The 22,623-nt window shown below is 63.2% G+C and overlaps 3 protein-coding genes across 4 annotated transcripts; all 3 read right to left on the reverse strand.

Annotated features, from left to right (window-relative positions):
• Positions 1-7,554: 7,554 nt before the first annotated feature.
• On the reverse strand, positions 7,555-10,444 carry REM1 (RRAD and GEM like GTPase 1). The gene is made up of 4 exons (XM_019487829.2): positions 9,927-10,444; positions 9,549-9,631; positions 8,740-8,950; positions 7,555-8,530 (listed from the first exon to the last, which is right to left on the reverse strand). The coding sequence occupies exons 1-4, from the start codon at positions 10,315-10,317 to the stop codon at positions 8,262-8,264; spliced, it is 954 nt and encodes a 317-aa protein (XP_019343374.1). The 5' UTR covers positions 10,318-10,444; the 3' UTR covers positions 7,555-8,261.
• Positions 10,445-11,352: 908 nt separating this feature from the next.
• Positions 11,353-18,115, reverse strand: C9H20orf96 (chromosome 9 C20orf96 homolog). 2 transcript variants are annotated; one of them, XM_059713140.1, is made up of 12 exons: positions 18,005-18,115; positions 17,768-17,866; positions 17,384-17,501; positions 16,917-17,047; positions 15,853-16,011; positions 15,452-15,551; positions 15,019-15,176; positions 14,811-14,912; positions 14,477-14,563; positions 14,194-14,312; positions 11,791-11,870; positions 11,353-11,699 (listed from the first exon to the last, which is right to left on the reverse strand). In XM_059713140.1, exons 1-11 carry the CDS (start codon positions 18,098-18,100, stop codon positions 11,804-11,806), a joined length of 1,236 nt encoding a protein of 411 aa, XP_059569123.1. In that variant the 5' UTR covers positions 18,101-18,115; the 3' UTR covers positions 11,353-11,699; positions 11,791-11,803. The 2 variants fall into 2 exon arrangements, with proteins under 2 accessions (XP_059569123.1, XP_059569122.1); XM_059713139.1 differs by having other exon boundaries at positions 11,353-11,870.
• A 33-nt stretch (positions 18,116-18,148) lies between these two features.
• LOC109282930 (purine nucleoside phosphorylase) lies at positions 18,149-21,884 on the reverse strand. Its single transcript, XM_059713141.1, has 5 exons — positions 21,478-21,884; positions 20,757-20,860; positions 20,319-20,494; positions 19,735-19,925; positions 18,149-19,479 (listed from the first exon to the last, which is right to left on the reverse strand). The coding sequence occupies exons 1-5, from the start codon at positions 21,869-21,871 to the stop codon at positions 19,277-19,279; spliced, it is 1,068 nt and encodes a 355-aa protein (XP_059569124.1). The 5' UTR covers positions 21,872-21,884; the 3' UTR covers positions 18,149-19,276.
• Positions 21,885-22,623: the final 739 nt, after the last annotated feature.

Raw genomic sequence — 22,623 nt, forward strand, 5'->3', positions numbered from 1 at the left:
CGCTTCCGGCCGCAGCGACACGTCCCCTTCCGCCCGGAACTGCGTCACCGCCCCTGGCAACGCCCCGCGTCGCTAGGGGCCCGCCGCCGGACACGCCCTCCGGGGCAAGCGGGGCCCAATCAGCGCGCGGCCGCCCAGCCCGGCCTATGCCCCGCCCCTCCCCGGCCAGGCCACGCCCCCTCCTCAGCCCCGGGCTCCAGGGCAGCGCGCTCTGGCGCCGCCTTCGGGCTCGGGCTCGGCTCCTGCCGGGGGCTGGCCCTGGGGCCGCGGGGGAGCGCACGGGGCTCGGGACCAGAGCTTGTGCGTCCACCCAGGGCGCTCCAGCCTACCCAGGGCCACCCCAGTCCACCCAGAGCCGCCCCAGTCCACCCAGGGCCACCCCAGTCCACCCAGAGCCGCCCCCTAGTCCACCCAGAGCCGCCCCAGTCCACCCAGGGCCACCCCCCAGTCCACCCAGAGCTGCCCCAGGTCTTTTCTGGCTGGTTTAGGCACTGAAAAATAACCCTCACCCCCCATCGTGAGGGCTGGCCTGAAGGGGCACTGAGTCGTCGCCCAGACAGGCCCCCGCGGCGGGGTGCCACGCAGGATTGGGACCCCTTTGCTTCGGGATGGAGGCTGGGACACGAGAGACGAGGTCCCCGCTCAGGTCTCGGCTGGTTCAGGAGAGGTGTTGATGAGGGAGCTGTTTCCGGCCCCCCTCGGCCAGCAAGACCAGCGGATGCAGGGGTCTGGGCAAGCACGGGAAGGACCCGAGGGAGAGGCGAGAGCGGACCCCCCCAAAGGGGAGCAAAGTAGTGATTGTGCAGGAACGCTTAAGGGAAGGGCTCCCGGTGCTGTTTAACCACAAAGCCATCAGAGGGCGGCCAAATCCATCCCGTGGAAGCGAGGACGGCTCAGCCGGGTCCTGCCTTGTGTGACCTGGGAGCCGCAGCTCTCCCTGGGAGGGGCAGGGGCTCGCGGGGGGAGATCAGCTCCTCTCCCAGAAATCAGGAATGATGGAGGGCAGGAGGGAGCCACAGGACCAAGCACAAGAGCACAGACGTAGCAGCGCTGACTAGCGCATGGCTGTGATTCTGGTCGGGCCAAAGAGACGTGCATTTGTCCTGTGGATCCAGGGCTCCAGAAGTTGGAGGTCCTGGGAGCTTCTTCCCTGCTCAAGTGAGGACGCAATAGCAAGGCCCTCTGGACGGAGGGCTGGGTACCAAATCGAGCCGCCTTCCCAGGCTGAGATGGTCCGGTTACCGAAGGCCCCTATCCCTGGAGGGGACAATGGGATGTCAAATACAAGAGGCCTCCTCTCCTGGGCCTGGGGACGTGGACCCGGCAGCCTCCCGGCACAACCAGAGCAGGTCCTCGAGGGGCAGGCAGCTTTGCTCATGTTGCTCCAAGTGTGCTGCACACTCAGCCTTGCTCACAGCCGTTTCACACATCTCGCTCCCTCTCGCTGCCACCGCCAGCTCACGGGGAAAGGCTGTGAGCGTGGGGGGGGATGGATCGGGACCACGAACACCACTCCGAGCCTGGGGCTCCCTGGGGCTGGGGATACAACCTGACTCCTCCGAATGTCCTGCCCTCACCGTGGCCCCTGGTTGCCCCTCTCCCTCCTCCCAGCCCACCTGCAGCTAGGGCTCTGCAAACAGCTCCCTCCATAAAAATGCCTCTGAAGTGAAAGCAAACTTTCCATGCAGCTGGCGGGGGGCCAGGGCGCTGCTGGAAAATTGGCTGAAATGTGTGTTTTCTTTGTGAATATTTCCTTCCCTCCTGGGTTCTCGCTGCTCAACTGCTCTGCGCCCGTGCTGCCAGCCTGCAGGCCCCTGGCCCCTTCCTCCTCTGCCAGGGAGAAGGGGTGCATTCAGGCTGCTGTCCCATTGCTCTCCCCACTACACAGCTGGCTCCAGAAAAGTTATCACACAAAATGAGGGTTGAAGGGAGCTCAGGAGGTCACATCTAGTCTGACCCCCTGCTCAAAACCAGAAGCACCCCCAACTACATCATCCCAGCCAAGGCTTTGTCTACCCGGGTCTTCAACACCTCCAAGGATGGAGCGTCCACCACCTCCCTGGGTAACCCATTCCAACGTTGCGCTCACCCCGGAAGCAGATCTGTGGGATGAAGTTAGCACAAAGCAGAACCGGGGACCCTGCGCTGATGGGAATTCAGGGGAAGGTTTAACAGCTGGGCCCCAGCGTGACCCGGATCTACCCTGTATTCCCAGTGTACATGCCTTGCGGGGTGGCAGCACTGTGCCGACACTCCAGCGCTTGTACACGTGACGACACGTGGGCCCATACAGCCGCGGTAATGGGCAGTGTAGGCACGGCAGTCCAGCACCTTGTCTGGGCTAATCGTTACCCAAGTAGTCGCTAGCCCCTCGAGGGATCACACCACGCTCCAAGCTGCAGCAGCTAAGCCGCTAGCAGTGCCCAAGGGCTTGGCTGGTAAACACTTAACCGAGGGCAAACACTTTCCCTTCTTGCCCCCTTGGTACTTCTCTTAAGCCATAAGTGACTTTCCTTCCACGGCATTCACCCGGCTCCAACCCCACGGGCCAACGGCTGTAGGAGCCCAGTCGCAGAGAGCGCCGCTCGATGCAACAGACCCGGCATTCTCATTCCCACGGCAAGTCAGGGTGATAAAGGACTGTACTGTGCCCTGCTGCCCAGATGTGTCTGAATCCCAGAGCAGGCTGGGAAGCCACCATGAGCGAAAACCCCTTTGGTCCATTGTTTTCCGTGCAAAGAACGAGTGTTTCTACCTTTTTAGTTCAATGGAAGAGTTTCCTTAGCAGCGCCACGGCCCCACCTGGCCTTTGCTGTGACCACATGGAGCGTCGCAGCCCTTTACAGCACCCATCCTCGAACGTGCAGCATCACAGTGGGGTGGGCAGGGAGAGTCTCCTCCAGGAGGTGTTAGGTTTTGCTCTTAGCTCCACACGAACAACCAGGCTGACTCCAAGCGTGCTTCCCTCCACCTACCCAAGGACTGGTCCCTGGGCTGTGCAATCCGTGCCTCCCAGCACAACCGTGGCCTTCCCTTTAAAAGAAAAACGTGTTTCCCTTCCTCTGGGTCTCAGAGATCCCTTCGATCACCATGTCGCACGTGCAGCGCTGCCTTCCCGAGCATGCAGACAACCCAAGACCATCATCCCAGCCTCTCAGGGAATGACTACATTTAACCAGAAAACAATAAAGCGGCAGACGGGTTCCCTGCTGACCATGCTCCGAGAAGCCTTCGGTAAATATGTGTCGCCCATAATCCTGGTCCGTCACCCAGGGCAGCCTGCCCAGGGGCTTCATTTCAGAGCATCCCTGCCTGGGCTGCAGCCTCCCTTTCCATATGGAAACACCCTCTCCACACTCCTCGTTCGTGCAGTCACTGCTGCAGGATTTCTACCTGCCCTGCAAGACACGCACCAAGTCCAGAACCGAAGGCCAAGGTATGACAGCACAGTGCAGCTATGGGGAGCTGCTGATGTCAATGGAGTCACCCCAAGGGTGGGTTTGGCCCGGGGAAGAAGGTGCTTCCACTCCAGGCCTCCAAATGTCGCTTGTTGGAGTAAGACCTCCCCTGCTCCTTCGCTGAAGGGTGAAATGAGCCTGGAGCGTCGCCGTCGTCTGGGGACTATAAGCAGAGTTTTCCATCCAGCTACAGAAAACGGGCTGGCGTTGGTAAGCCACAATGACCCAGCCAGGGTGCAAACTTCCAGCGTGGCAGGGGTTGAACGTCATGCAGGGAGGCCCTCTCTCTCCTTCCGGAGCAGATCTCTTCAATGCAGATGCTGTGCGGCGAGCACAGCCGACATTGCACTTGCTGCGAGAACAGCCAGCGGCCTGTTTGCTTTCTCTTGCCCTGGGGAGAAGGATGTGTGGCCTCGCTCAGCAGGTCCGCGGCTCTGAGCATGTGCTTGTCCTTATCGGAGCCCGCACGGCCATGCCTCTTGCTGACGCTGGCCTGATAGCAGAGGCAGCCACTTCTCCGAGTGGCCACCCCAGCAGATTTCAGGGCAGAAAGAAGCCTTTTGCCCGATAGCGTCTGGCTGGGATTGCAGCGGTGACCGGGGCCAGGGGAATTTCGGGGTCTCTCTCCAACTCCCAGCCTTTAACGTGCCCATTGCTCAGGCATGGTCTGAGACAGAGCGACACCAGAACGGCAGCACTGGGGTTCCAGCAGGACCCAGTTTCAGGCCTCTGGCTTCTCTCCCCACACCAGGCTCTAGAGATGGCTTGTCTACCCCTGCCAGCAGCCCAAGGTGCAGTGAAGAGGGCGTGAAGCTGAATTCCTTAGTCCATGGCGAGGGGGTGACTAGTCCCCAATAGCAGGGGCTGGGGCCAGCACCAAGGTAGCACTGCAAGGACCATGGAGAGGAGCAGCACATCTGAAATAGCCTCCCAAAAAGTGCCTGGGCCAGGCTGCAGGGCTTGGAGGTGCCCACAGAGCCCGGCCATCGGTGCTGGCCTCAGCAACCGGAGAAGGGTGCAGCCTGCGACCTTCCTGACTGACAGGAGGGGGCATCTGCCACGCCACACGATACCAGCCCCACGTGCAGCATCCCTGGAGCTGCCGGGCCACAGCCGGTTCCCTTTTCTCCCCCTTTCCCAGCACGTCCTCCCACCCACCCGCCTGCCAGCCCCCTGCCCCGGGCATCGCCTCCGGCCCGGGCTGCATTTTTCTGGGTTTGATCTCATTCTTTCCACTCTCCTCCCCGCCCGCCGCCTCTTGCCAATTTTCCATGATCCTGGCCCCTCCTCCGCACCGCGGCTGCATGGAAACAGGGAGCGCTGTTTGCACACAGCGGACAGCTGGATGCTCCCGGGACGCGGCCGGGGCCGGCCCAGGGCCCAGCTTCGGCGACAGCGGAGAGAGCCCTGCGGCCTGGCACTTTGCACTGCACGGGGTGGGGGTTGGCTTGTCAGGGTCAGCATTGCCCGCTCCAGGCAGGGCAGCCTCGGGCAAGGGGCTTGGAGGATGGCTCACGCATTTCAAATACAACTAGGACTGCAGGGCTGCAAGCTTCCTCCCAGCAGTGCCCTGATGCTACCAGCCAGGCCACCAGTGTTGCAAGCTTCCTCCCAGCAGTGCCCAAGCCAGTTGCGGATGGCTTGCAGGGCAGTGAGTGCGAGTGCAGGCAGTTACGGTCTATTTGTTAGCGGATCCCGGTGCTGGCTGGTGCAAGGAGACTTTGAAGTGGGGCTGGGAGCCCGAGCCAAACCCTCTGAGCATCCATTGCTGGGTGATGGACAAGGCAGGTGCTGTCCTCATCTCAGCTTGCCTTCCATGATGCCAGCATGGGAGAGCTGGGCACTGCAGTGTCTCTCTGCCTCCTCCCCAGCAGATGCAGCTTCCATGGAGCAGGGAGAAAAGACGTCTCCGTTGCTTCCCCGCCATGAGATCACTGCATTCCTGCCCCCTGCCCCAGCCCTGGCGCTGAAGACGCAAAGGCCAGTGGAAACTCCTGACCTGCCCCGCGGAGGGAGTGGACAGCCAAGTGGCCCTGGCACAGGCCCAGGGCTTCCGAGCAAGGCCCCTCAAAGCAGCTTCCACATTCCTCCAGCAGCGCAGGCTAAATTAAACACCAGCCACCAGGCCCCATGGCTCTTCTCCATAGCACAGACTCCTCCAGCCTGTCCTGGAGCTGGCCGTGGGCCCGTCCACCCCCAGAGGTGCTGGCTGGGAGGATGCAAAGCCTCGCTGGCCTGTGGAACAAGGCGCCTTGCTACCACTACCTGGGGCCCCGGCAGGCTGGTCCCCGTGTCTCCCCTCTGCGCACTGTCCTGCCCCAGCGGCCCCATGACTTGGGCACATGCTGAGCAAGCGGGAGGGGTGTTCCACCGTGCAACTCTCAAGCATGGCACTGCGAGCAGAGCTCCCCTGGGCCGCGGGAGCAGGGAAGCCCGGAGCTCTCTGGGGCCCTGGCAGCTGCAGCGCCCAGTGCTGCGTCCTGCAGAGCCACACGTCTCTAGCGAGGGGTGCAATATAAACACCTGGCAGCATGACGCATCGCGGGCCTGCGGATGAAGTGCAGAGCCTCCCTGGCCGCGTTCTGGCCATTCTTGGGGAGGCAGCGGAGTGCGGGAGCTCCCGGGCAGGCTGCTGGGGAGGGCAGGACGGGCAGCCTCGGCACCCTCTTGGGCAGGGAGGGTGGAAGCCCACCCGAGAGGGGGGTCTCAGCAGGCCCCGGGCAACTCCACATGGGACCAAGAGATGAGGCCAAGATGCAAGGTGCCAAGGACTGGAGCTGGGACCAAGACCTAAACCAAGTAGACCTCTGCGGCAGGGCGTGGGGAGCTCTTGGGGCAGTGTGATCTCCCCTGTGCACAGATCCCGGCAAGAGGGTACAAGGTGGAGCTGATCATCCCTGCAAGCTGCCCCTTTGGCTCAGCTCTGGGCCGCACCCCAGCCATTCCTCCCCAGCTGAGCACCCCAGAGACCCCCCAGGGCCCAGGTCTCCCTCCCGGGTGCAATGAGCAGCTGGCAGCTCCTTCCCTTCCTCCACACACCTGCTCCTCCTTCCCCTGCCCCACGGTGCACTCCCCTGCTCACCTCATCTCCCCTCCGGCAGCCCCAGCTATGGGGTGCGCTCCCCAGTGCTGCTGCTGCAGCTCTCTTTAGCCTCTCCTAGAAACTCAACCATTTTCATGCAGCCCCAGGACTGGGAGCTCCAGATCTCACAAGCCCTGCTGCTCCCAGCTGTCCTGGACGAGCATGGCCACTGCTAACGACCCCCAGATGCTCCCAGCACCTGGGCCAGACCTGCCCTTCTCTGCCTGGAGGGGAAGGAGCCCTGGCTCCCAGAGCCCCCACTCAGGGGCCAGAGCCAACCTCCCAGGCCTGTTCACCATCTGGTCCCGGGTGGGCAGACCCCTAGATGCACCCCACACACCCCGGAGGAGCTGGAGTCTGGGTGGGACTTAGCTCCTCTGCACAGCCAGCCTGAGTTACCCCATCACATCTCCCAGGTTCCCCCCCACACTGCAGGGAGCCCCCCACAGCTCGCCCACCAGCCCAGGCCTCTCTTCCCCATCCCAGTGCTTGCAAAGGCCCCAGCTCTCAGACACTGGAGCATTGCTCATGCTGCCCCCATCGCCCTGTACCCACCTGCGTGTCTCATCTGACACCCAGACTGTCGGCTCCTTGGGGCAGGGGCTTCTTGCCCTCCATTCATACAGCCCCAAGCGCAGCGCGCCCTGGCCCATAACCAGGGCTCCTAGGTGCCACAACAGCGTCCATGCTGCACCCTGGCATGCAGAGCAGAGCTTCCTGCAGGTCCCGGTCCCCGACTGCGCAGCCTGGAAGAGACCATGAACCCATGCACGGGGCATGGGGCAGAGGTAGCCCCAGCCCCTATCTGGGCACCTTTTACTGTGCAAATCATGCAATAAGGCTGGTGCACGCTGCAGAAACACCCTAAGAAGCCTTCACAAGCCTGGTAGCTGCAAGGCCCTACAGGTCATCCCCTTCTCGCACCCTCAGGGCTTTTGTGCTGCTATTTCCATGCTCCCTGCACCCTGCCGTTGCAGGGCAGGCAGGATAGCAGAGAGCACCAGGAGACCAGCATCGCTCTGGGTTCAGTTTATTCTGCGGGGCTCAGGGGCATCGTCGCGCTCATACAAAAGACAGCGGGAAAACCCAGTTGTAGAAACAGTGCACAAAAGAGCGAGGCTGGTACAAAAGTCCGAGTCCCCGCTGGCAGGACCAGGGCACCGGCTCTGAGGAATGTTGTCCCCCCACGGGCCAGGCCCCACCCCACAACAGTCCTCAAAGCATCCTCCTCTTCCCCCATGCCAGCACTGAAGTGAATATGTCCCTGGAGATGCCCTGTCCCACAAGGTGCCATCGCAGCCTAGATCAAGGCCTCCTTTGAGTGCCCACCAGCACCATGCTTCGTGCCAGCTGCAACACTCAGGGCCATCGTGCTGCCCCCAGTTTCTGCCACAGAGTGCCACATTTAACCCCAGTGCTTTCACATCCTCCTGGTGGTCCCTGCCCTCTCCTGGGGGGCCTCCTCCTTGCAGAGGTACACGCCTGGGCTCCACGCCTCGTCCTGTAGGGCTGCAGGTGAGCAACTTGGGGCTGCTCTGCCCAGGGGAGCGGGACAGGGGCTCCTCTGGCAGGGCCTTACAGCTTCCAAGGCTGCCGCCGAGGGGAGGTGGCTCCATCCCCTGTTGTGGCTGCAGCCAGACCAGGGCAGGGCACACAGTGAGAGTCTGCCAGGCCCCATGCACACGGCTGCAGGAGCGTGCTCGGCCACCTGGCTGCGGGTCTCAGAGCACGGCCAGGTCATGGCAGGACTTGGAGCGGGCTTTCAATGCCACCTTCCTGGCGACCAGGCGGCCGAGGAAGCGCCGGGCCCTCTTGGTGAGGCTCTCCTGGCGTGCGGGAGTGGCACGGCACTGGTCTCCGGCCTCCGAGCCGTCGCGGCGTAGACGGAGCTGGCGCACGACACCCTCAAAGAGCTCAGCCACGTTGTGCTGCAGCGCGGCCGACGTCTCGATGAACTTGCAGTCGAAGACCACGGCGCAGGCCCGGCCCTCTGCAACGACCACGGGGCAGCCCCAGATCAGTGGGGCAAGCGGGGGGCTGTCGGCACAGCCCGTGGGGTGGGTGTGGGTGGAGGGGCACTCATGCTAGCGGGACAGAGCGGCTGCGGGAGGGAAGACTGGCAGCACAGCCCCCTCCAGAGCCTTGGCACAGCAGACACCAGGCCAGAAGCCCCCAGGACCCGGCCCCTGGCTCACTCACCTTCCACGGAGACTTCTCGGCGCCGCACCAGGTCCGTTTTGTTGCCCACCAGGATGATGGGGATGTTCTCAGACTGCCGGGTGCGGCGCAGCTGGATCCGCAGCTCGGAGGCACTCTCGAAGCTGCCCCGGTCCGTGACGGAGTAGACGATGATGTAGGCATTCCCCACCTGCAGGCAGCAGTTGTGGGACCGGTTCTCCTCATCCTGGGCCTGCGCAGGGGAAGGGGAAGGGGAAGGGGGGCGTCACCGCAGGCTGAGGCAAGTTGGCTGGTCTATCACCCACGCCCTGCTTAGGCAGGTCCCCCATGCAAAGCGTGGACATGCAAGATGGGGATGGAGACACCTCCCCCAGATTTTATTGTACAGGGACTGTACCATGCAGCCTCCCTCCCTGCCAGGCTGGACTTGCACCCGCATGGCCTTGTCTGTGCATGGCGTGCCCTGCTCTGGGCAAGCCCCACGACTGCTGGGGGGAGCTTGACACTATCTCCTCTGCAACGCACCAGCTGCGAGTTATGGCCCTGGGCTGGGATGAGCCCCCCGCAGCTGCCTGTGCATCTCGGGTGCCAGGACTGGGCTCCCGGACCAGAGCAAGCTGCCTCGGGGTGATAGGACCCACGCTGAGAAGGCCCGAGCTGCTCACTGCCCTGGGTATCAGCAGAGCTCGCGGCTGCAGGAGCACCCAGCAGGCAGGGGAAGACCTCGCCCGCACCCCAGCTCAGGAGCCGAGCGCCTGGGGGAACTGGTGTCGAGGTCCCGCGGAGCCAGACGTGCCTTCCCACCCCTCTGGGCCCCATCCAGCCCCTACCCGTGGTGCTGGCTCCCAGGTGTCCATCACCAGCAGCGTGGTCTCCTCATCATCCACGGACAGGGTGCGCTCGTACGTGTCCTCTGCAATGAGCCAGCCAGCGGGTCAGTGCCCTGCACCGGGACAGGGGCCTGGCTGGAAAGACCTGGTGCCCTGAGCCCCGCGACCCCCCCGGCACAGCTGGCAGCTCCCTCCCTGCCAGGTCATCCTGGGTCTGGGGCCCGGGAGGCCGCAGCTGGGTGGGGTGCAGCCTCCCCCCACAACCGAACTGAACTGGAGCCGATCCCCTGAAGTCTCAAGCTCTCCGGGGGCAAGTGCCGTGTCCCCCCTCCCTCCACCGGCCACCCCCAGCCCTTGCTCGCCTCGGCGGGGACCCACCTCCCAGCGGCTCGGGTACATCTCTCTCCGGGACACCAGCGAAGAGGTTGACCAGGCTGGTCTTGCCCACGCCGGGGTCCCCCAGCAGCACCACGCGGTACAGCGACTCCCAGGAGCCGGCTGAGTCCGAGGACCAGTTGCTGCGCCACGCCAAGCCCTTGTCCCCGGGCTGGGGCCACCGGGCATGCCCGGGCTGGGTGCTGGGGGGCTCCGGCCGCTCCGGGGGGCTCCGGGATCGGTGGCACAGGGGCACCGGGGTGCTGGCCCGGCGCCGCACCGGGCTCTTGCTGCTGTGCTGCGTGTTCAGTGTCATGCTCTGCAAGGCAGGCAGGGCCGGGGGCTCGGGCTGGAGGGGAGCCCCTCTTCCCGGGGTGCCCAGCCCTGCCCGCATCCAGCCCCGCTGCCCCGGGCAGCTCCAGGCTCCAGTAACCCGAGCCCGTAGCTCAATAATGCAGGACAGCGGCGTCGGGTTACCTGCCCCGGGAGCTGCCGGCCCGACGGCTCCGCTCTGCCTGCGCCCCCACCCTGAGCCGGGCTTTAAAGCCCGGGCGGGGAGGCGGAGCCCCCAGGCGGTCCCGGCCCCCCTCGCAGGGCGGAGCCGGACACCCCCCCCCCGCGCCCGCAGCTGAGACCCCCGGGGACACCGGGCTGCGCCCTCCGCCGCCCCCAGAAAGCCCCTGCCCCATTCCTGGACGCGGGGCAGCTCCGGTGCCCGGCAGCCCCCCGTGCCAAGGTGCCCGCCGCAGCCCTGTGTTGGCTCCAGTGGAGCAGGGCCAGCAGGCTGAGCTCAGCCCCCGCCGCTGGGCAGGAGAGGCCCCGAAGCTTGCAGCTGCAGGGAGGGGAGAAGGGGGCGGGCAAGGTCGCACCCCGCTTTGCTGAATCCTGGATCTGCCCCGCTGGGCCCAACACCCCTGGTCCCTGCCCTGGGCTTTCTGCTTGCACACCTGGGAGTCTCCAGGTGGGAAGAAGACGGATGCTGATGTGCGAAACCCCCTGTGCCCTGCCGCAGGTCCATCCGAACGCATACTGGGCTTTCCCCTCCACGGCCCTCCAACTCTGCACCCCCTAGGACCTGCACCGGGGGCACGTTCACCCACCTTCATAAGTGCCTTGATAGATGCTATCAAAGGCTTCCTGATGTCTGAGAAATAAACCAGGCTAAAAACCCAAGTCCCAGGTCACCTGGAGCCAAACAGGCGAGTGCGGTTGCAGCAGCCAGTGCCTACAGCCGGGGCGACGCGGCTGGCATCGCTTCCAGGCTGGCGGGGTCAGAGGCGGCTGCATGACCTGGTGCCCGTTACAGCTGGGTCAAAGGGGGGTGACTCCTGGCACGAGGGCGGCTCAAATTCACAGCGATCCCCCTCCTTGGGGGCTCCAGCAGAGCCCCGACGTGCGCACGGTTATTCAAACGGGGCAAAAAGGAGTGTCCACATTAAGAGGCTTCATCTTTATTTCACCATCTAGACTGAGAGCTGCATTGGGAACACAGCAGAGTTTCCCATCAACTGGCCCCTCTCCCAGGCTGAATGCCATCAGAGTCCCTCAAGAGCAGGGCGGGCATCGGAGGAAGGTGCAGAGACTGAATACTGACATGGGTGGCAGGACCCTGCCTGGAAATGCACAGGTTTCCATGGAGCCTTGAAAGCGGGAGACCCCGGGGGGGACAGGGTGTTGGCAGCTGATGGGGAGGTACCGGAAGGACAAGGGAAGCACGCGAGCCACAGTGACGAGTCGTTTCATGCCTGAATATCTCCTCTGGTGGAGCTGAAGAGCCTGCACAAAGGAGAGATGCTGGGAGGGGTGGCGGGCCCTCATCCACAGGGTAGGGAGACCTGGCCCAGCAGCAGAGGCGTGAGCTGCTTACCCAGCGTCTGGGACTAGAAGGCGACTTCCTCCTCCCCCTCCAGTGGGACGTTGAGCACGACCTCCTCGTCCGGCAGGCACCTGAGCAGAGAGGAGACAGCTGTCAGGAGCAAAGCCGGGCACAGCAAGGGCATAAGGCTGTGGCTCAGGGCACAAGCCCAGCTCCAGCTCCCAGGCACATCGCGCACTGTGGGAAATCAAGAGTCGGGTGACTTGCCAAATGGCATGCAGCAAGTCAGTGGCAGAGGCAGGAACAAGCCCTTCCTCTCCTGCCTCCCGGACTCTGGCTTGGACCACCCTGCAAGGCCGAGGCAGGGAACGGGGCGCATGAGGAGAGGCGTGAAGGGGCTCTGTTTTGGCAATTTGAATACAAATGCAGAAGGGGAGGGGACCCCCTGCCTCCTGCCCCCCAGCTCTGCTTCTGCCCCACGGGCAGTTTGTGCTCTGCCCGGCCGGGCGGACGTGGGGCATCCCCCTCCCCGCGCCCCGAGTTCCCCTCCTCTCACAGCTGCTTCTGGGGCCAAATCCAACCTCCCCGGGGCTGGCCTCTGGAAAACCAACGAGCTAATTAAAAAGGCAGAAAGAGCCGGGGAAGTCATGTGAAGCGTGTGAGGGGGTCAGTGGGAAACATCCCGGGGGTCATCGTCAACGAGATGGCAGGGGCGGCTCCGGCGAGTCTCCCAAGGCCGTCAGGGCTGGGCCATCACCTCTGCCCGCCTTGGGAGGTTGCAGAAACTTTCCACTTGCTCCCCCTTCTATTTTTAACCCTTTTTCCAGCTGCGCACAGTAACCCTGCCCCCCACCCCCTCCCCCCCAGCTGTCAGGACTAATTAATACCCCTTTTATCCTTTTTTTTATTTGGAAAAAAAAAAGTAAGTCCCAGTAATACATCACAAGGGCCTTCAGCTCCCGCCAGCTTCTGACATGTTCCAGGCGTTCCTTCTGCTTTGGATCATGCCTTTAGCGCTCTCCCCCCCACACCTGGACAAACAGCGGCCGCAGGGCCGGGAGACAGGAGACCTGGGCCCGCTTGTCGGCTCTGCCTCTGGGGGTCCGTGCAGGTCCCCGGGGGGAGCTCTCTATCCAAAACAGAGGGGATCCGCAGGCCTGAGCTGCCTCAGCGGAGCCGCTATGGGCAGGTCCGTCTCCTTCGCAGCGTGTCCGCACACATAGTGGCTGTAAACCAGCGTGCAAACGGGGCCGAGAGCTGCACACTCATTTCATGTGCATGACTGCCAGTTTTACACTCTCTGGTGTTCAAACCCCTTCAGTGTTTAGGCCAAATAGTGCCCTGACTTATCCCCCGCCCTCCCGGCTCAAAGCACTAACACACAACGGCTGGAGGCAGCTGCAAGTCCCCTGGCGCTCTTCCATCACGCTTCTATTTTAAGGCGACAGCATTTCCGCTGGATGCCGCGGCTCTCCGGCGGGCTGTGGACTGCCATCTGGTGTCCACAGCGTCCCAGCCGCCCTCGGGTAGGGATGGGTGGGTTGCAGGGTGGGTTGATTGCCTCCCTCTCTATGTCTGCAGCCAACGGCCTGGCACAGCCTTTCGGTTTGTTCCTGAGACAAGAGCCCGGTACCCCTGCGAATGGGCCGGCAGGGCCTTCTGCACATGGATGTGCCAGCGAGGATATCCAGCTTGCTTCCCATACCTGCTGGCCAACATCAACCAGCCGTGGTGTTTTAGATGGGCGCGGGGATTCTCCAACACTCGGGGCTGAAAGCAACCAGGCTCCGGTGGATGGACGGGGGCTGGAAGGGTGCAACGCCTGCCTTGGAGACCGCTGTTACCCAGCAGGAAGCATGCTGATGATCTTCTCCACCTAGTCGTGTGTGTGTGTGTGTGTGTGTGTGTGTGTGTGTGGGGAGGGGGGTGTTAAACAGCCCACCCAAACGTGGCGTCATTGCCTGCTCTGTGGCTTCACTTTCCCAGCAGCAAAACAAGATGCAGAACATAGGACTTGGCTGTGGTGTGACACAGGAGACGGGGAAAAGGCTCAGTGAGCCCTTGCCTCTTTAGTGACATCAAAAGAGTCCCCTCCATTTCGCAGGCCGGGGAAGTGGAGGCACGGAGAAGGGCCGTGGCTGGACCAGGCGGACAGGAAATCAGTATCAGAGCCGCGGCCAGCACTTCCTCTTCTGCGCTAGGACCATGAGGCCGGACACCCCGCTTCCACGGCAGGTGCCTGGACCATCACTGGGTTTCCATGGGATGATGCTTAGAGCCGGGACGACGGTGCTGGGAGGCCGAGTTTAGTCACACACGGTGCCAGAGCAGCCGGGATGGGAAGCAACCCCCAGAGCCCCCATGCAGAGAGCGAACCAGGTGCAATCACGGACAAGGGTGTCAGGATGGGCGACGGCGCCTGGCCTGGCTGAGGATGTGGGTGCGAGGACTTACCTGGGCTTGCGGAGCAGGACGTCAGCGAAGATCACCTCTCGGGGGTCCCTGAGGTCCCAGCGCAGCCTCTGGATGCCGCGCTGCAGCTCCATGATGTCTTCCTGCAGCTCCTTGATTATCTGGAGGATGGCATGAGGGAGACCAGCTGCTGGGCTGCTTGGTGCCCCCCGCACACTCCCCCCTTCATCCCCGGTCCCAGTGCAAGAGAGCCGTTGCAGTGCAGGACCCTGCACCGCAGGGGATCAGACCTGCCAAGCCTGCTGCCCCCCACCCTCCTCCTCACCTCCTTCTGCATTTGCACTTCTTTCTGCAGCACCCGGTTGTTGGCGGACATCTGCTGCAGGCCGTCCTTGTAGGGAGACAGCATTTCCTGCACACACAGGGAACCCCCCCCCAGGTGAGGGGACAGAAACAGTGGCGGGCAATCCCAGCCCCTGGCTGTGCTGGAATAGGTGCAGAAAATCCAAGACAGCCACAGGGCAGCAGTGCACGGGCATCTGCACTACCGCACTGCTGCTGGGCACAGCTCGCACCCCCCTGGTGCCATAGTGGGTAGGACCCGCCCAGGTCCTTCCACTGATCATCGTGCACCTGAAAGATGGTCACGATCCCCTCACCTCGATCACAGCCCGGATGATCTGCTCCTGCTCCTCCTGCATCTTCTTGCTCAGGCCCCCCAAGACACTTCTTGCCATCTCTTCCAGCTCATCTGTTTCATCCTGGGAATCGCCCGGGTCGGGGGCAAGGAACCAGAGAGCAGAAGGCACATGAGCAACTCAGGACCTTGCTCTCTAGCCCTCGGTCAGGAAGGAGAGGACCCCTCACCTGCTGCTCCTCCTTCAGGCTCTGGATGTCGCGCAGCAGCTGGTCTATCTGGATGGCCTTGGCGGGGTACTCCTTGTCCATGTATGTTCGCAGCACGCCCAGCTCATCCTGCAGCGCGTGCACCTTCCTGTTCACCCGAGCCAGCTCCTGCTGCAGCTCTGACAGAGACACGGGAAGGGCAAGCTGAGCCCCAAGCCCCTCTCTGCGGGCGCTGCCCGCTCAGGGGAGCCAAGGCAATGTTTGTTGCCCGGAGCAAGGCCCTTCCCTATGCAGGGGTCACCGGGGTGGACAGAGAAAGAGGCTGTCTCCCTGTGCAAAGCTTGAAGGATGCTGATGTGAAACCCAGGCAGTTGTGATGCCTGGAGGCAATGACACAAGGAGGCAAGGATGGCAGGCATCTCATGCCAGCTCGGGGTGATGCGTCCATCCTTACTTGCCAGGTTGTTCTCCATGGTTTTCTCTGCCTCGTGCAGCTCCACTGCCGCTGCGCCCAGCTGGTGCTGGCTGGAGTCCTGAAGGGTCGTCACCATCGTCTAGAGAGAGAGGAGCCGCGTTGCCGCCTGCCCGGGCCTCTCTGCAGGACTCTGGGCACCCCCTCGCCACGGGCTGCATTGCCCCAGCTAATGGCAGGGTGGAGCTCCCCCTGAATTGTGGAGCTCCACAGTGCCATGGCATACAAGCTGCTGAGGATCTCCTGAGCGCAGACCCCCCCGGACCGCTGGAGATGCGCGGGGTGAGGCCTGAGCCACATCACGGGTCATGCAGCAGCTTGGACCTCTTTGGGCATGGGTTGGGGGAGCTGAGCGGACCCCGCCGGGCACCCGCCAGCCTCACCCCGAAGACTTCGTACTGCTGCAGCAGCTCTCGGACTTGCTTGACGGCGCTATCCTCAGCCTGCTGCACCTCCTGGACCAGGCGCTCATTGGTCTCTGCCAGGAAGGCGCCGTGCTGCTTCAGCTTGTCCAAGGATGTCCTCTGCGACCTGGTCAGTCTCTGGAAGAAAGCCGGACGGAAGGCACGTACCCGCTTGCCGAGCTTCCTACGCTGCAACATCCCCCCTCCCGGTGCCCGTAGCCCTACCCCGGAGATGGGCCTTGCTTGGTTTTCATGCCAGCCCTCCAGCCATACAACTCCCCCTGCTCCCCCTTTCCTCAGTGGCCAACTGCTTTATCACTGCTTTCGTCCTCCTGCTCCTCAAAGGGCTTTGGGCCTGATTCCTCCTTGCTTTGTTGCTGGGCCATCGCTTGCCTGAGCAAAAGCCGACGTGAGATCAGCTCGTGCTTCCAGATCGGTGGGCCAGCGGTTCCCCTTGGCAGGACTCCCCTGGCCCGCTGCCTGCGGGGGGCCAGGTCATACACCCACCCTTCCCTGTGGGACTTCTCTAACCTCCAGGGAAGGAGGCTCCGATACGACCACTGCAGTGCTAACTCCTTCCCTGCAGCCCAACCTGAGTCATCTTCGCTGCAGGTGAAGCTGGTTTCTTCTCATCCACCTCCTGGGGCCGGGGAAAACCATTGCTCCCCTAACAATGCTCCTTTCTGTACTGGGACACGTATGTCCACACCACCCATTTCCTCTTTCCCAGACTAAATAAGCCCAGTTCCTTCTACTCTGCCCGGAGGCTGCACATCCCAAACCTCCGGTCATGCTTGGGGATCTCCACTGGACCTTCCCCATGCAACTACATCCCTTTCCACCTGGACCTAGTGCCCCGGTGTGCTGGTCGACTGAGGCCACCCCAGTGCCTGGGAAGGCAGAACAACCTCCTGTGTCTTCTGCACATGCACGGCTTATGCCTGACTACAAATGAATCAGGCAACCAGTTTTTCTCCTCCACGAGGACAGGCCCAGCTCGCTGTATGCAGGTGGGTGCAGCCCTGAAGACTTCCTTCATGTACCGTAAAGATTTTGATATTGTCCAGGCTTCTTGCGAGCTCCGTGTCCTTGGCCGACGTCTTCTTTGGAGCAAATCTCTGCTTCCGAAGAGAGGCCGACTTTGCCGGCGAGGCTGATCTGACACCGAACTGGGCTGGTAAAACAGAAGATGCCCCTCACTGACATTTCTGCCTGGTTTTAATGCCTTACCTGAAGGGTGCAGGCCTCACGGATGCCATCCAGGGAGTTTAGGGAATGCCTGCGGTGGGAGCTGAAGATCCAGGTGTGAGGCACTCTGTGCCCTGCTAGCTGCAGCTCCTCTGGGCTTTGCTTTCCCAGATGGGGAATGGGGTAGAGGCGCCGGCTTTGGGGGGCTGCACGGCTGCTCTGTGCCCAGGTGCCCCCCACAGAAAACTGCACCTGAGCTGCCGGAGCGGTGCAGATGGGCAGTGATATGCCACAGGGCGTAGGGGGCAGGAGCTAGACTGACCTGGCTGCCTGCCTCTCTGGGAGCAGGCAGAGCTCACTTCCTTTCTCCTGTCCGGCGAGGCGATGGAGGGCAGAGACACCTTCTTCTTTGCTTCCACCCGCTGCCACTTGCTGTAATCCTGAATGCAGCGTCCCGGGAAAGCAGGACGTTGCTGCTTCAGAGGCAGAGCCACAGCCTCTCTGCAAACACCCGCGTGCGCCCACCCTGGGTTGCCCCTGGCCTTGCACAGAGCCCCAGGTCGGGCTCTGGCTCTCAGCCTGTCTGTCAAGGAGAGGGCACCAGTGTGCCTGGCGCGTGCTCCATCCAAACTGCAACTGCACCTGGGCTCTGCATGCTCCCCCATGCCCCCAGAGCCTGGTTGGACGCGGCCTGGAGGGGACTTACTGTCTTCTCCTGCTCCTTCACCACTTTTGGGGTCAGGGTGCTCAGGCCCAGAGCAGCCATCACCACTCGGCCGCAGGAGGCGGAGGAATGGACCGGGCCCTATGGATAGGGCAGGTTACAGCACGCACGACCTGTCGGGGCTGGGAGTGGGGGGCACGGCCCCCTGGGAGACCATGACCCACTGGGGCACGGGGGACCCGGGACACCTCCCTAGGGCTCCCCCAGGCCTCCGGGTACCGCCTCCCGCTCCGCAGCTCCAGGCACCCCCGTCAGGCTGGTCCCTCTCCAGGGCGTCGTGTGTCCTAGCAACCCAGGAACACAGCCAGCCGCCATGGCAACGGGAGGCGGGTGCGGAAGCAGCTGGAGATGGGATGGCAGCTGGGCCGGCGGCCTGTGCCGGGCAATGCCCCCGCCCGGGCCCATGGGTTACTGCTGCTAAGGAGACCAAAGCCAGCACAGGGGCAGCTGCAAAAGCCAGGCAGGTGCATGCTGCATCGCTTCAGCTGCAAGCCCCTGAATCCATGCAAGTGCCCAGAGAGCAAGGCCAGCGCTCAGAGAGAGCCATGCCTGTCCCCCAACATGCACGCGGCAGTGCCCGGTACGGGATCAGAGCTGGGCGTGCAGAGCCGAAGCAGACAGACCACCCTGCGGGCTTCGAGGTTGCGCTTGTTCTGTTTATTGGAGGGTGCAGATGCCGTCACGTTACAGAGAGGAACAGTCCTGCGGCGCCGGCCGCCCGGGGCGGTTCGTGACTCAGCCTCGTTCTGCTCCCCAGACCCCCTCACTGCGCACGGGAAGGACTCGGTCACCTCCTCAGACCTCCCTCGTGAGCCAGGCCAGAGGCTTTTGCCCGATACAGTCACCACCTGCTCCAGGCTAGCGAAGCGGTGTCCGTCTGGACGCATTTATACCAGAGCAGCCTGGTCCTGGGGTCCAGCTCCCTTCTGCAGAGGCTGGTTCAAGTGCAAGGCCTGTCACCAGAGCCAGCTGCGCGGCTATCCACTAGCACGCGCCAGGCTTTGGTCCATCTCCCTCTGTAGCAAATCACTGCAACTAACTCAGGAACCTTGGATTCAGAAATAATCTCCACCCAAGGCCTCTTCCCGGGAGAATGACAGCAGTCTGACTTCCTGCCCCATCTCCTGCTACTCTACTGCCCTGGGTAGGCATCGGTAGTAATCTCCCCCAGCCCCCAGTGAGCCCAGACATTAGCCCAGTGCTGTGACGTCTGGGGCTGAGTGTTGCTTGCTATTCCATATTGCCAAGACAGCCGCAGAGAAGCAAAGGGACTTGGTCAAGGTCAAACAGGGAGTCTGTGGCAAAGCTGGGACTAGGCCCTGGCTCCTAGCTCTGCCCCCTTCGCTGATCCCAGTTCACCCGGACTCTCCCTATGTGCTGTGCCGAGGAGCAGGAGAAAGGCAGAGAGGACAGGACGGGTCAGACCGGGGGTTAGTACGGGGGTCAGGGCTGGTCCGCGGCGGTGCCTGCACTCAGGCTCTCGTGGCTGCCTCAGGGCTCGATGCTGCCCACCAGCTGCGTGACGAGCATCTGCAGGGCAGCAGCCCGCGCCTGGCTGGCCTCCAGCACGGCCTCGTGGCTGGCGCTGTCCTCGCTGTCGTAGTCCCGCACCACCGTGTTGGTGATCAGCGAGAGGCCGAAGACGCGCAGCCCGCAGTGCTTGGCCACGACCACCTCGGGGGCCGTGCTCATGCCTGGGGGTGGGGGAAGCCGGTCAGCACGGAGTGGACACCACCCAGCTCTGAGCAGCCTGGGACACAGGTGTGAGCGCTGAGCCTGTCTTGGGGCCTGGTGCAGCCCTAGTGTAGACAGGTCCCCCCCTCGCAGCGGTGGCTGCACACAGGACTGGCTCAGGGCTGGCGAGGCTTAGCTCAAGGCAGAAAAGGGCAGGGGCTGGCATCTCAGGGTGGGAAGGAAGCCTGAGTTTGGGCCCCCCTTTGACTTCTTACCGACAGCATCGACCCCCAGTGCCCGCAGCATCCTGGCCTCAGCCACGGACTCGAAGTTGGGGCCTCCCACCATGCAGTACACGCCCTCCCTGACGAAGGCCGAGTAGCCGAGCTGCTCGGAGATCTCCAGCGCCCGCACACGCAGCTCCTTGTCGTAGGCGTTGGAGAGGGCGGGGAAGCGGGGCCCAAACCTGGGGAGGGGAACGAGCCTCAAGGGGCTGCTTGGCTCAGATCCAGTGGGGGAGGCAGCCAGGCCAGGGCAAGGGGGAGGGAACAGGGACACCCAGACACCATTGCCATGAGGCCACGCATGCACAGGGCAGGTTCCACCTCCCTGGGATGCCAGTGTCAGGCCAGTATCATTATGCCCCTTTTCCAGATGGGGAAACTGAGGCACACAATGGGGAAGGGATCAGTCCAAGGCTACCCAGCAGGCCAGTGGCAGAACCAGGGTGCAGCCCGGGTCTTCACAGCCCCATCCACATGCTCCAGCCCCCAAGGTGAGGACAGAGAACATGGCCTGCAGTCTGATGCCCACCTGGAACGGCTCCCCCACAAACCGCCTCCACCCCCACGGGCATTACCGCTCCTCGTTGGGCCCCAGCAGCGGGTTCAGTCCGGCCAGGCCCGGCAGGTTGACGTGGTCCCGGATGACCATGATGTCCCCGGGGCTGTAGTTCTCCGCCAGGCCCCCCGCAGCGTTGGTGACCAGCAGGGTCTCCACGCCCAGCAGCTTGAAGACTCGGACGGGGAACGTAACCTCAGGAAGGAGAGTAAACGGCCCTTTGGGCACCTCGTCCTGGGCCGGCCTCCTCCTGTCCCCTGGGCAGACTGTCCAGACAGTCCCCTGCGTCCCCCTCCCCTCGTGGATCAAGTGCGGACCCCCGAGCCTGCGGACAGCAGCGGTGCCAAGCTGCCCCCGCCGCTCCGTCTCCTGCCCCAACGTGGCCCTGGACTCCACGGCTGAGGCCCTGGCTCTGGGCCTGGCTACGGCTGCCCGTGCCGGCCGCTGGCTGACCTACCTTCCAGAGCGGGTGCCCCTCGTACATGTGGAAACGCCCCTTCATGCAGACGCATGGCTTTCCCTGCAGCTCCCCGAAGACCAGCTGCCCGGCGTGGCCTGCCACTGCAGAGGGGCTGGGCATTGGGTGAATGCAGCATGCATGCCAGCCCGCCCCAGCCCTGCCTTCTCCCACCGCACTTTCCACCAGGCTGCTGCACCCTGCGACCTGCTCTGGAGACTTAGCAATGGGGGCAGTGAGGTGCAATTTGGGACTCAGCCCCTGGCAAGCCCTGCCCCTGCACAGCCCCTGCCCTGTGCCTGGCTCAGGTATGTGCCAAGTCTGGTGGTCACGTGCACCAGAAGCACCTGTCAGGGCCTGACTGCAGCCACGGAGGCGGGCTGGACTGATAGAGGATCCCTCTGAAGGCAGTTTGCAGGAGCAGGGGGGGAAGGCAGCTGGGAGCAGAGAAATCCCCCCCGAGCCCCACATGCAATGAGTGTGCAGAGCCTGGGACCCTGGCTGAAAAGCAGAGCCTGCAGGGAGGCCTGTGCCTGCCCACCCTCTTCGTGCGATGAGCCAAGAGGCAGCCCAGCCCCAAGGCAGGGAGCCAGCTCTGGGACTGGAAAGCACAGGGAGATTAGTGCTGGGCACAAGCCTCCTGCCAGGCTGGCACTGCCAGGGCGAGAGGCCACGTTGTCCCCAAGGGTCCCGGCACATGGGGCAGAGGGTGTATGGGTACCTGTGCTGCTGGGGAAGTTGGGGATCTCCGAGTAGCTGAAAGCCTCCGAACTTTGCAGGGTGTCAGCCAGCAGGCCCAGCCCTGAACCGCAGATGACGGCGATGCGGGGCCGCTGCCGGGTGCGGGACAGGAGCCAGTCCGTGGTCTGCTCACACGCCTCGAAGCTGTGGGGACACAGAGGGTGATGGGCGCCTGGCACCGCTCTCCCCCCTGCCCGCCCCAGTGGGGCCCTTCGGAGCAGCTCTGCCACGGCCGACGGTCCGCGCAGAAGAGCCGGGGAAGTTGGTCCCAGTGGCTGCAGGGGAGGGAGTCCTGCCAACCTGGCGGAGAAGCTGCCAGGGCAGGGGGCTCCTGGTGCATTTGTCTTCACGCCTGCCTCTGGTCCCAGCCACATCTGGGCTCTTGTGCCCTTGCCCGCTGCCACCCCTCACCAGTGCTGCTGGGGAGGGTTATCTCCCATGAGACACGGCTTTCTTTCCCGACCCCTGCCAGGGTTTTATGCCTGTCTAGGTACCCCCTAGAAAATCATGAGCACCTCAGGAGTAGGGGGAGCCAGTAAAGCTGCCCAGCTCTATCCTAGGCGGGCAGAAAGGGGGATGAAAGACTTGCTAGCAGCTAAACAAGCCAGTTACCGAGAGCATGACGTGGGACACGGCAATTCCCTGTGAGCATTGAGGTCCACATAACTGATCACACATGTCCAGGTACACACACGCACACGTGCACACCCATCATGCCACGCAGGCCTTACCTGAAGCTCTCTTTTTCGTGCATCTCGACTCTCCGCCAGGAATACAATTTGCAAGAGACAAAGCACCTGCAAAAGCTGCACCTGGTTCAGCAGATCCCTTGCGGCCCCGGCTGGCTCCTCTCACATATATAGGGCCTGCTGCCAGCCCTGCCCCATTGGCTGCAGTGCTGCTGATGCCAGGGGACCCCGGGAGGGGGTGTGCCAGAGGGTGGGTGGGTCCTTTTGCTCTGAAACTCCCCTTTGTGCAATTGCCCTTGGTGCCCAGCCAAGGATTTCTCCTCCTCTCCACCCCCGTCTGCTGTCCTGCTGTGCCCCCGTGGTACCACCACCTCGGCTGCAACCTTGAGGGGAGCGGGCATGGACATAGGCTCCCCACTAGCCACCGGGCAGCCCCC

The sequence above is a fragment of the Alligator mississippiensis genome, chromosome 9 (assembly GCF_030867095.1).
Source record: "Alligator mississippiensis isolate rAllMis1 chromosome 9, rAllMis1, whole genome shotgun sequence".
NCBI classification, from domain to species: domain Eukaryota; kingdom Metazoa; phylum Chordata; order Crocodylia; family Alligatoridae; genus Alligator; species Alligator mississippiensis.

What these genes read in the sequence shown, in the direction of transcription:
- REM1 (XM_019487829.2), bottom strand. Translation starts at nt 10,317, where the DNA reads ATGCGGGCAGGGCTGGGCACCCCGGGAAGAGGGGCTCCCCTCCAGCCC. An exon ending in TGTACCCGAGCCGCTGGGAG is followed by an intron (nt 9,632 to 9,926) that starts GTGGGTCCCCGC and finishes GGCTCATTGCAG; the next exon opens with AGGACACGTACGAGCGCACC. An exon ending in CCGAGAAGTCTCCGTGGAAG is followed by an intron (nt 8,531 to 8,739) that starts GTGAGTGAGCCA and finishes TGGTCGTTGCAG; the next exon opens with AGGGCCGGGCCTGCGCCGTG.
- C9H20orf96 (XM_059713140.1), bottom strand. Translation starts at nt 18,100, where the DNA reads ATGGCGGCTGGCTGTGTTCCTGGGTTGCTAGGACACACGACGCCCTGG. An exon ending in AGCAGTACGAAGTCTTCGGG is followed by an intron (nt 15,552 to 15,852) that starts GTGAGGCTGGCG and finishes CTCTCTCTCTAG; the next exon opens with ACGATGGTGACGACCCTTCA. An exon ending in AAGTGCAAATGCAGAAGGAG is followed by an intron (nt 14,313 to 14,476) that starts GTGAGGAGGAGG and finishes GCCATCCTCCAG; the next exon opens with ATAATCAAGGAGCTGCAGGA.
- LOC109282930 (XM_059713141.1), bottom strand. Translation starts at nt 21,871, where the DNA reads ATGTGGCTGGGACCAGAGGCAGGCGTGAAGACAAATGCACCAGGAGCC. An exon ending in CAACTTCCCCAGCAGCACAG is followed by an intron (nt 20,861 to 21,477) that starts GTACCCATACAC and finishes GCCCCTCTGCAG; the next exon opens with TGGCAGGCCACGCCGGGCAG. An exon ending in AGGGGCACCCGCTCTGGAAG is followed by an intron (nt 20,495 to 20,756) that starts GTAGGTCAGCCA and finishes CTCCTTCCTGAG; the next exon opens with GTTACGTTCCCCGTCCGAGT.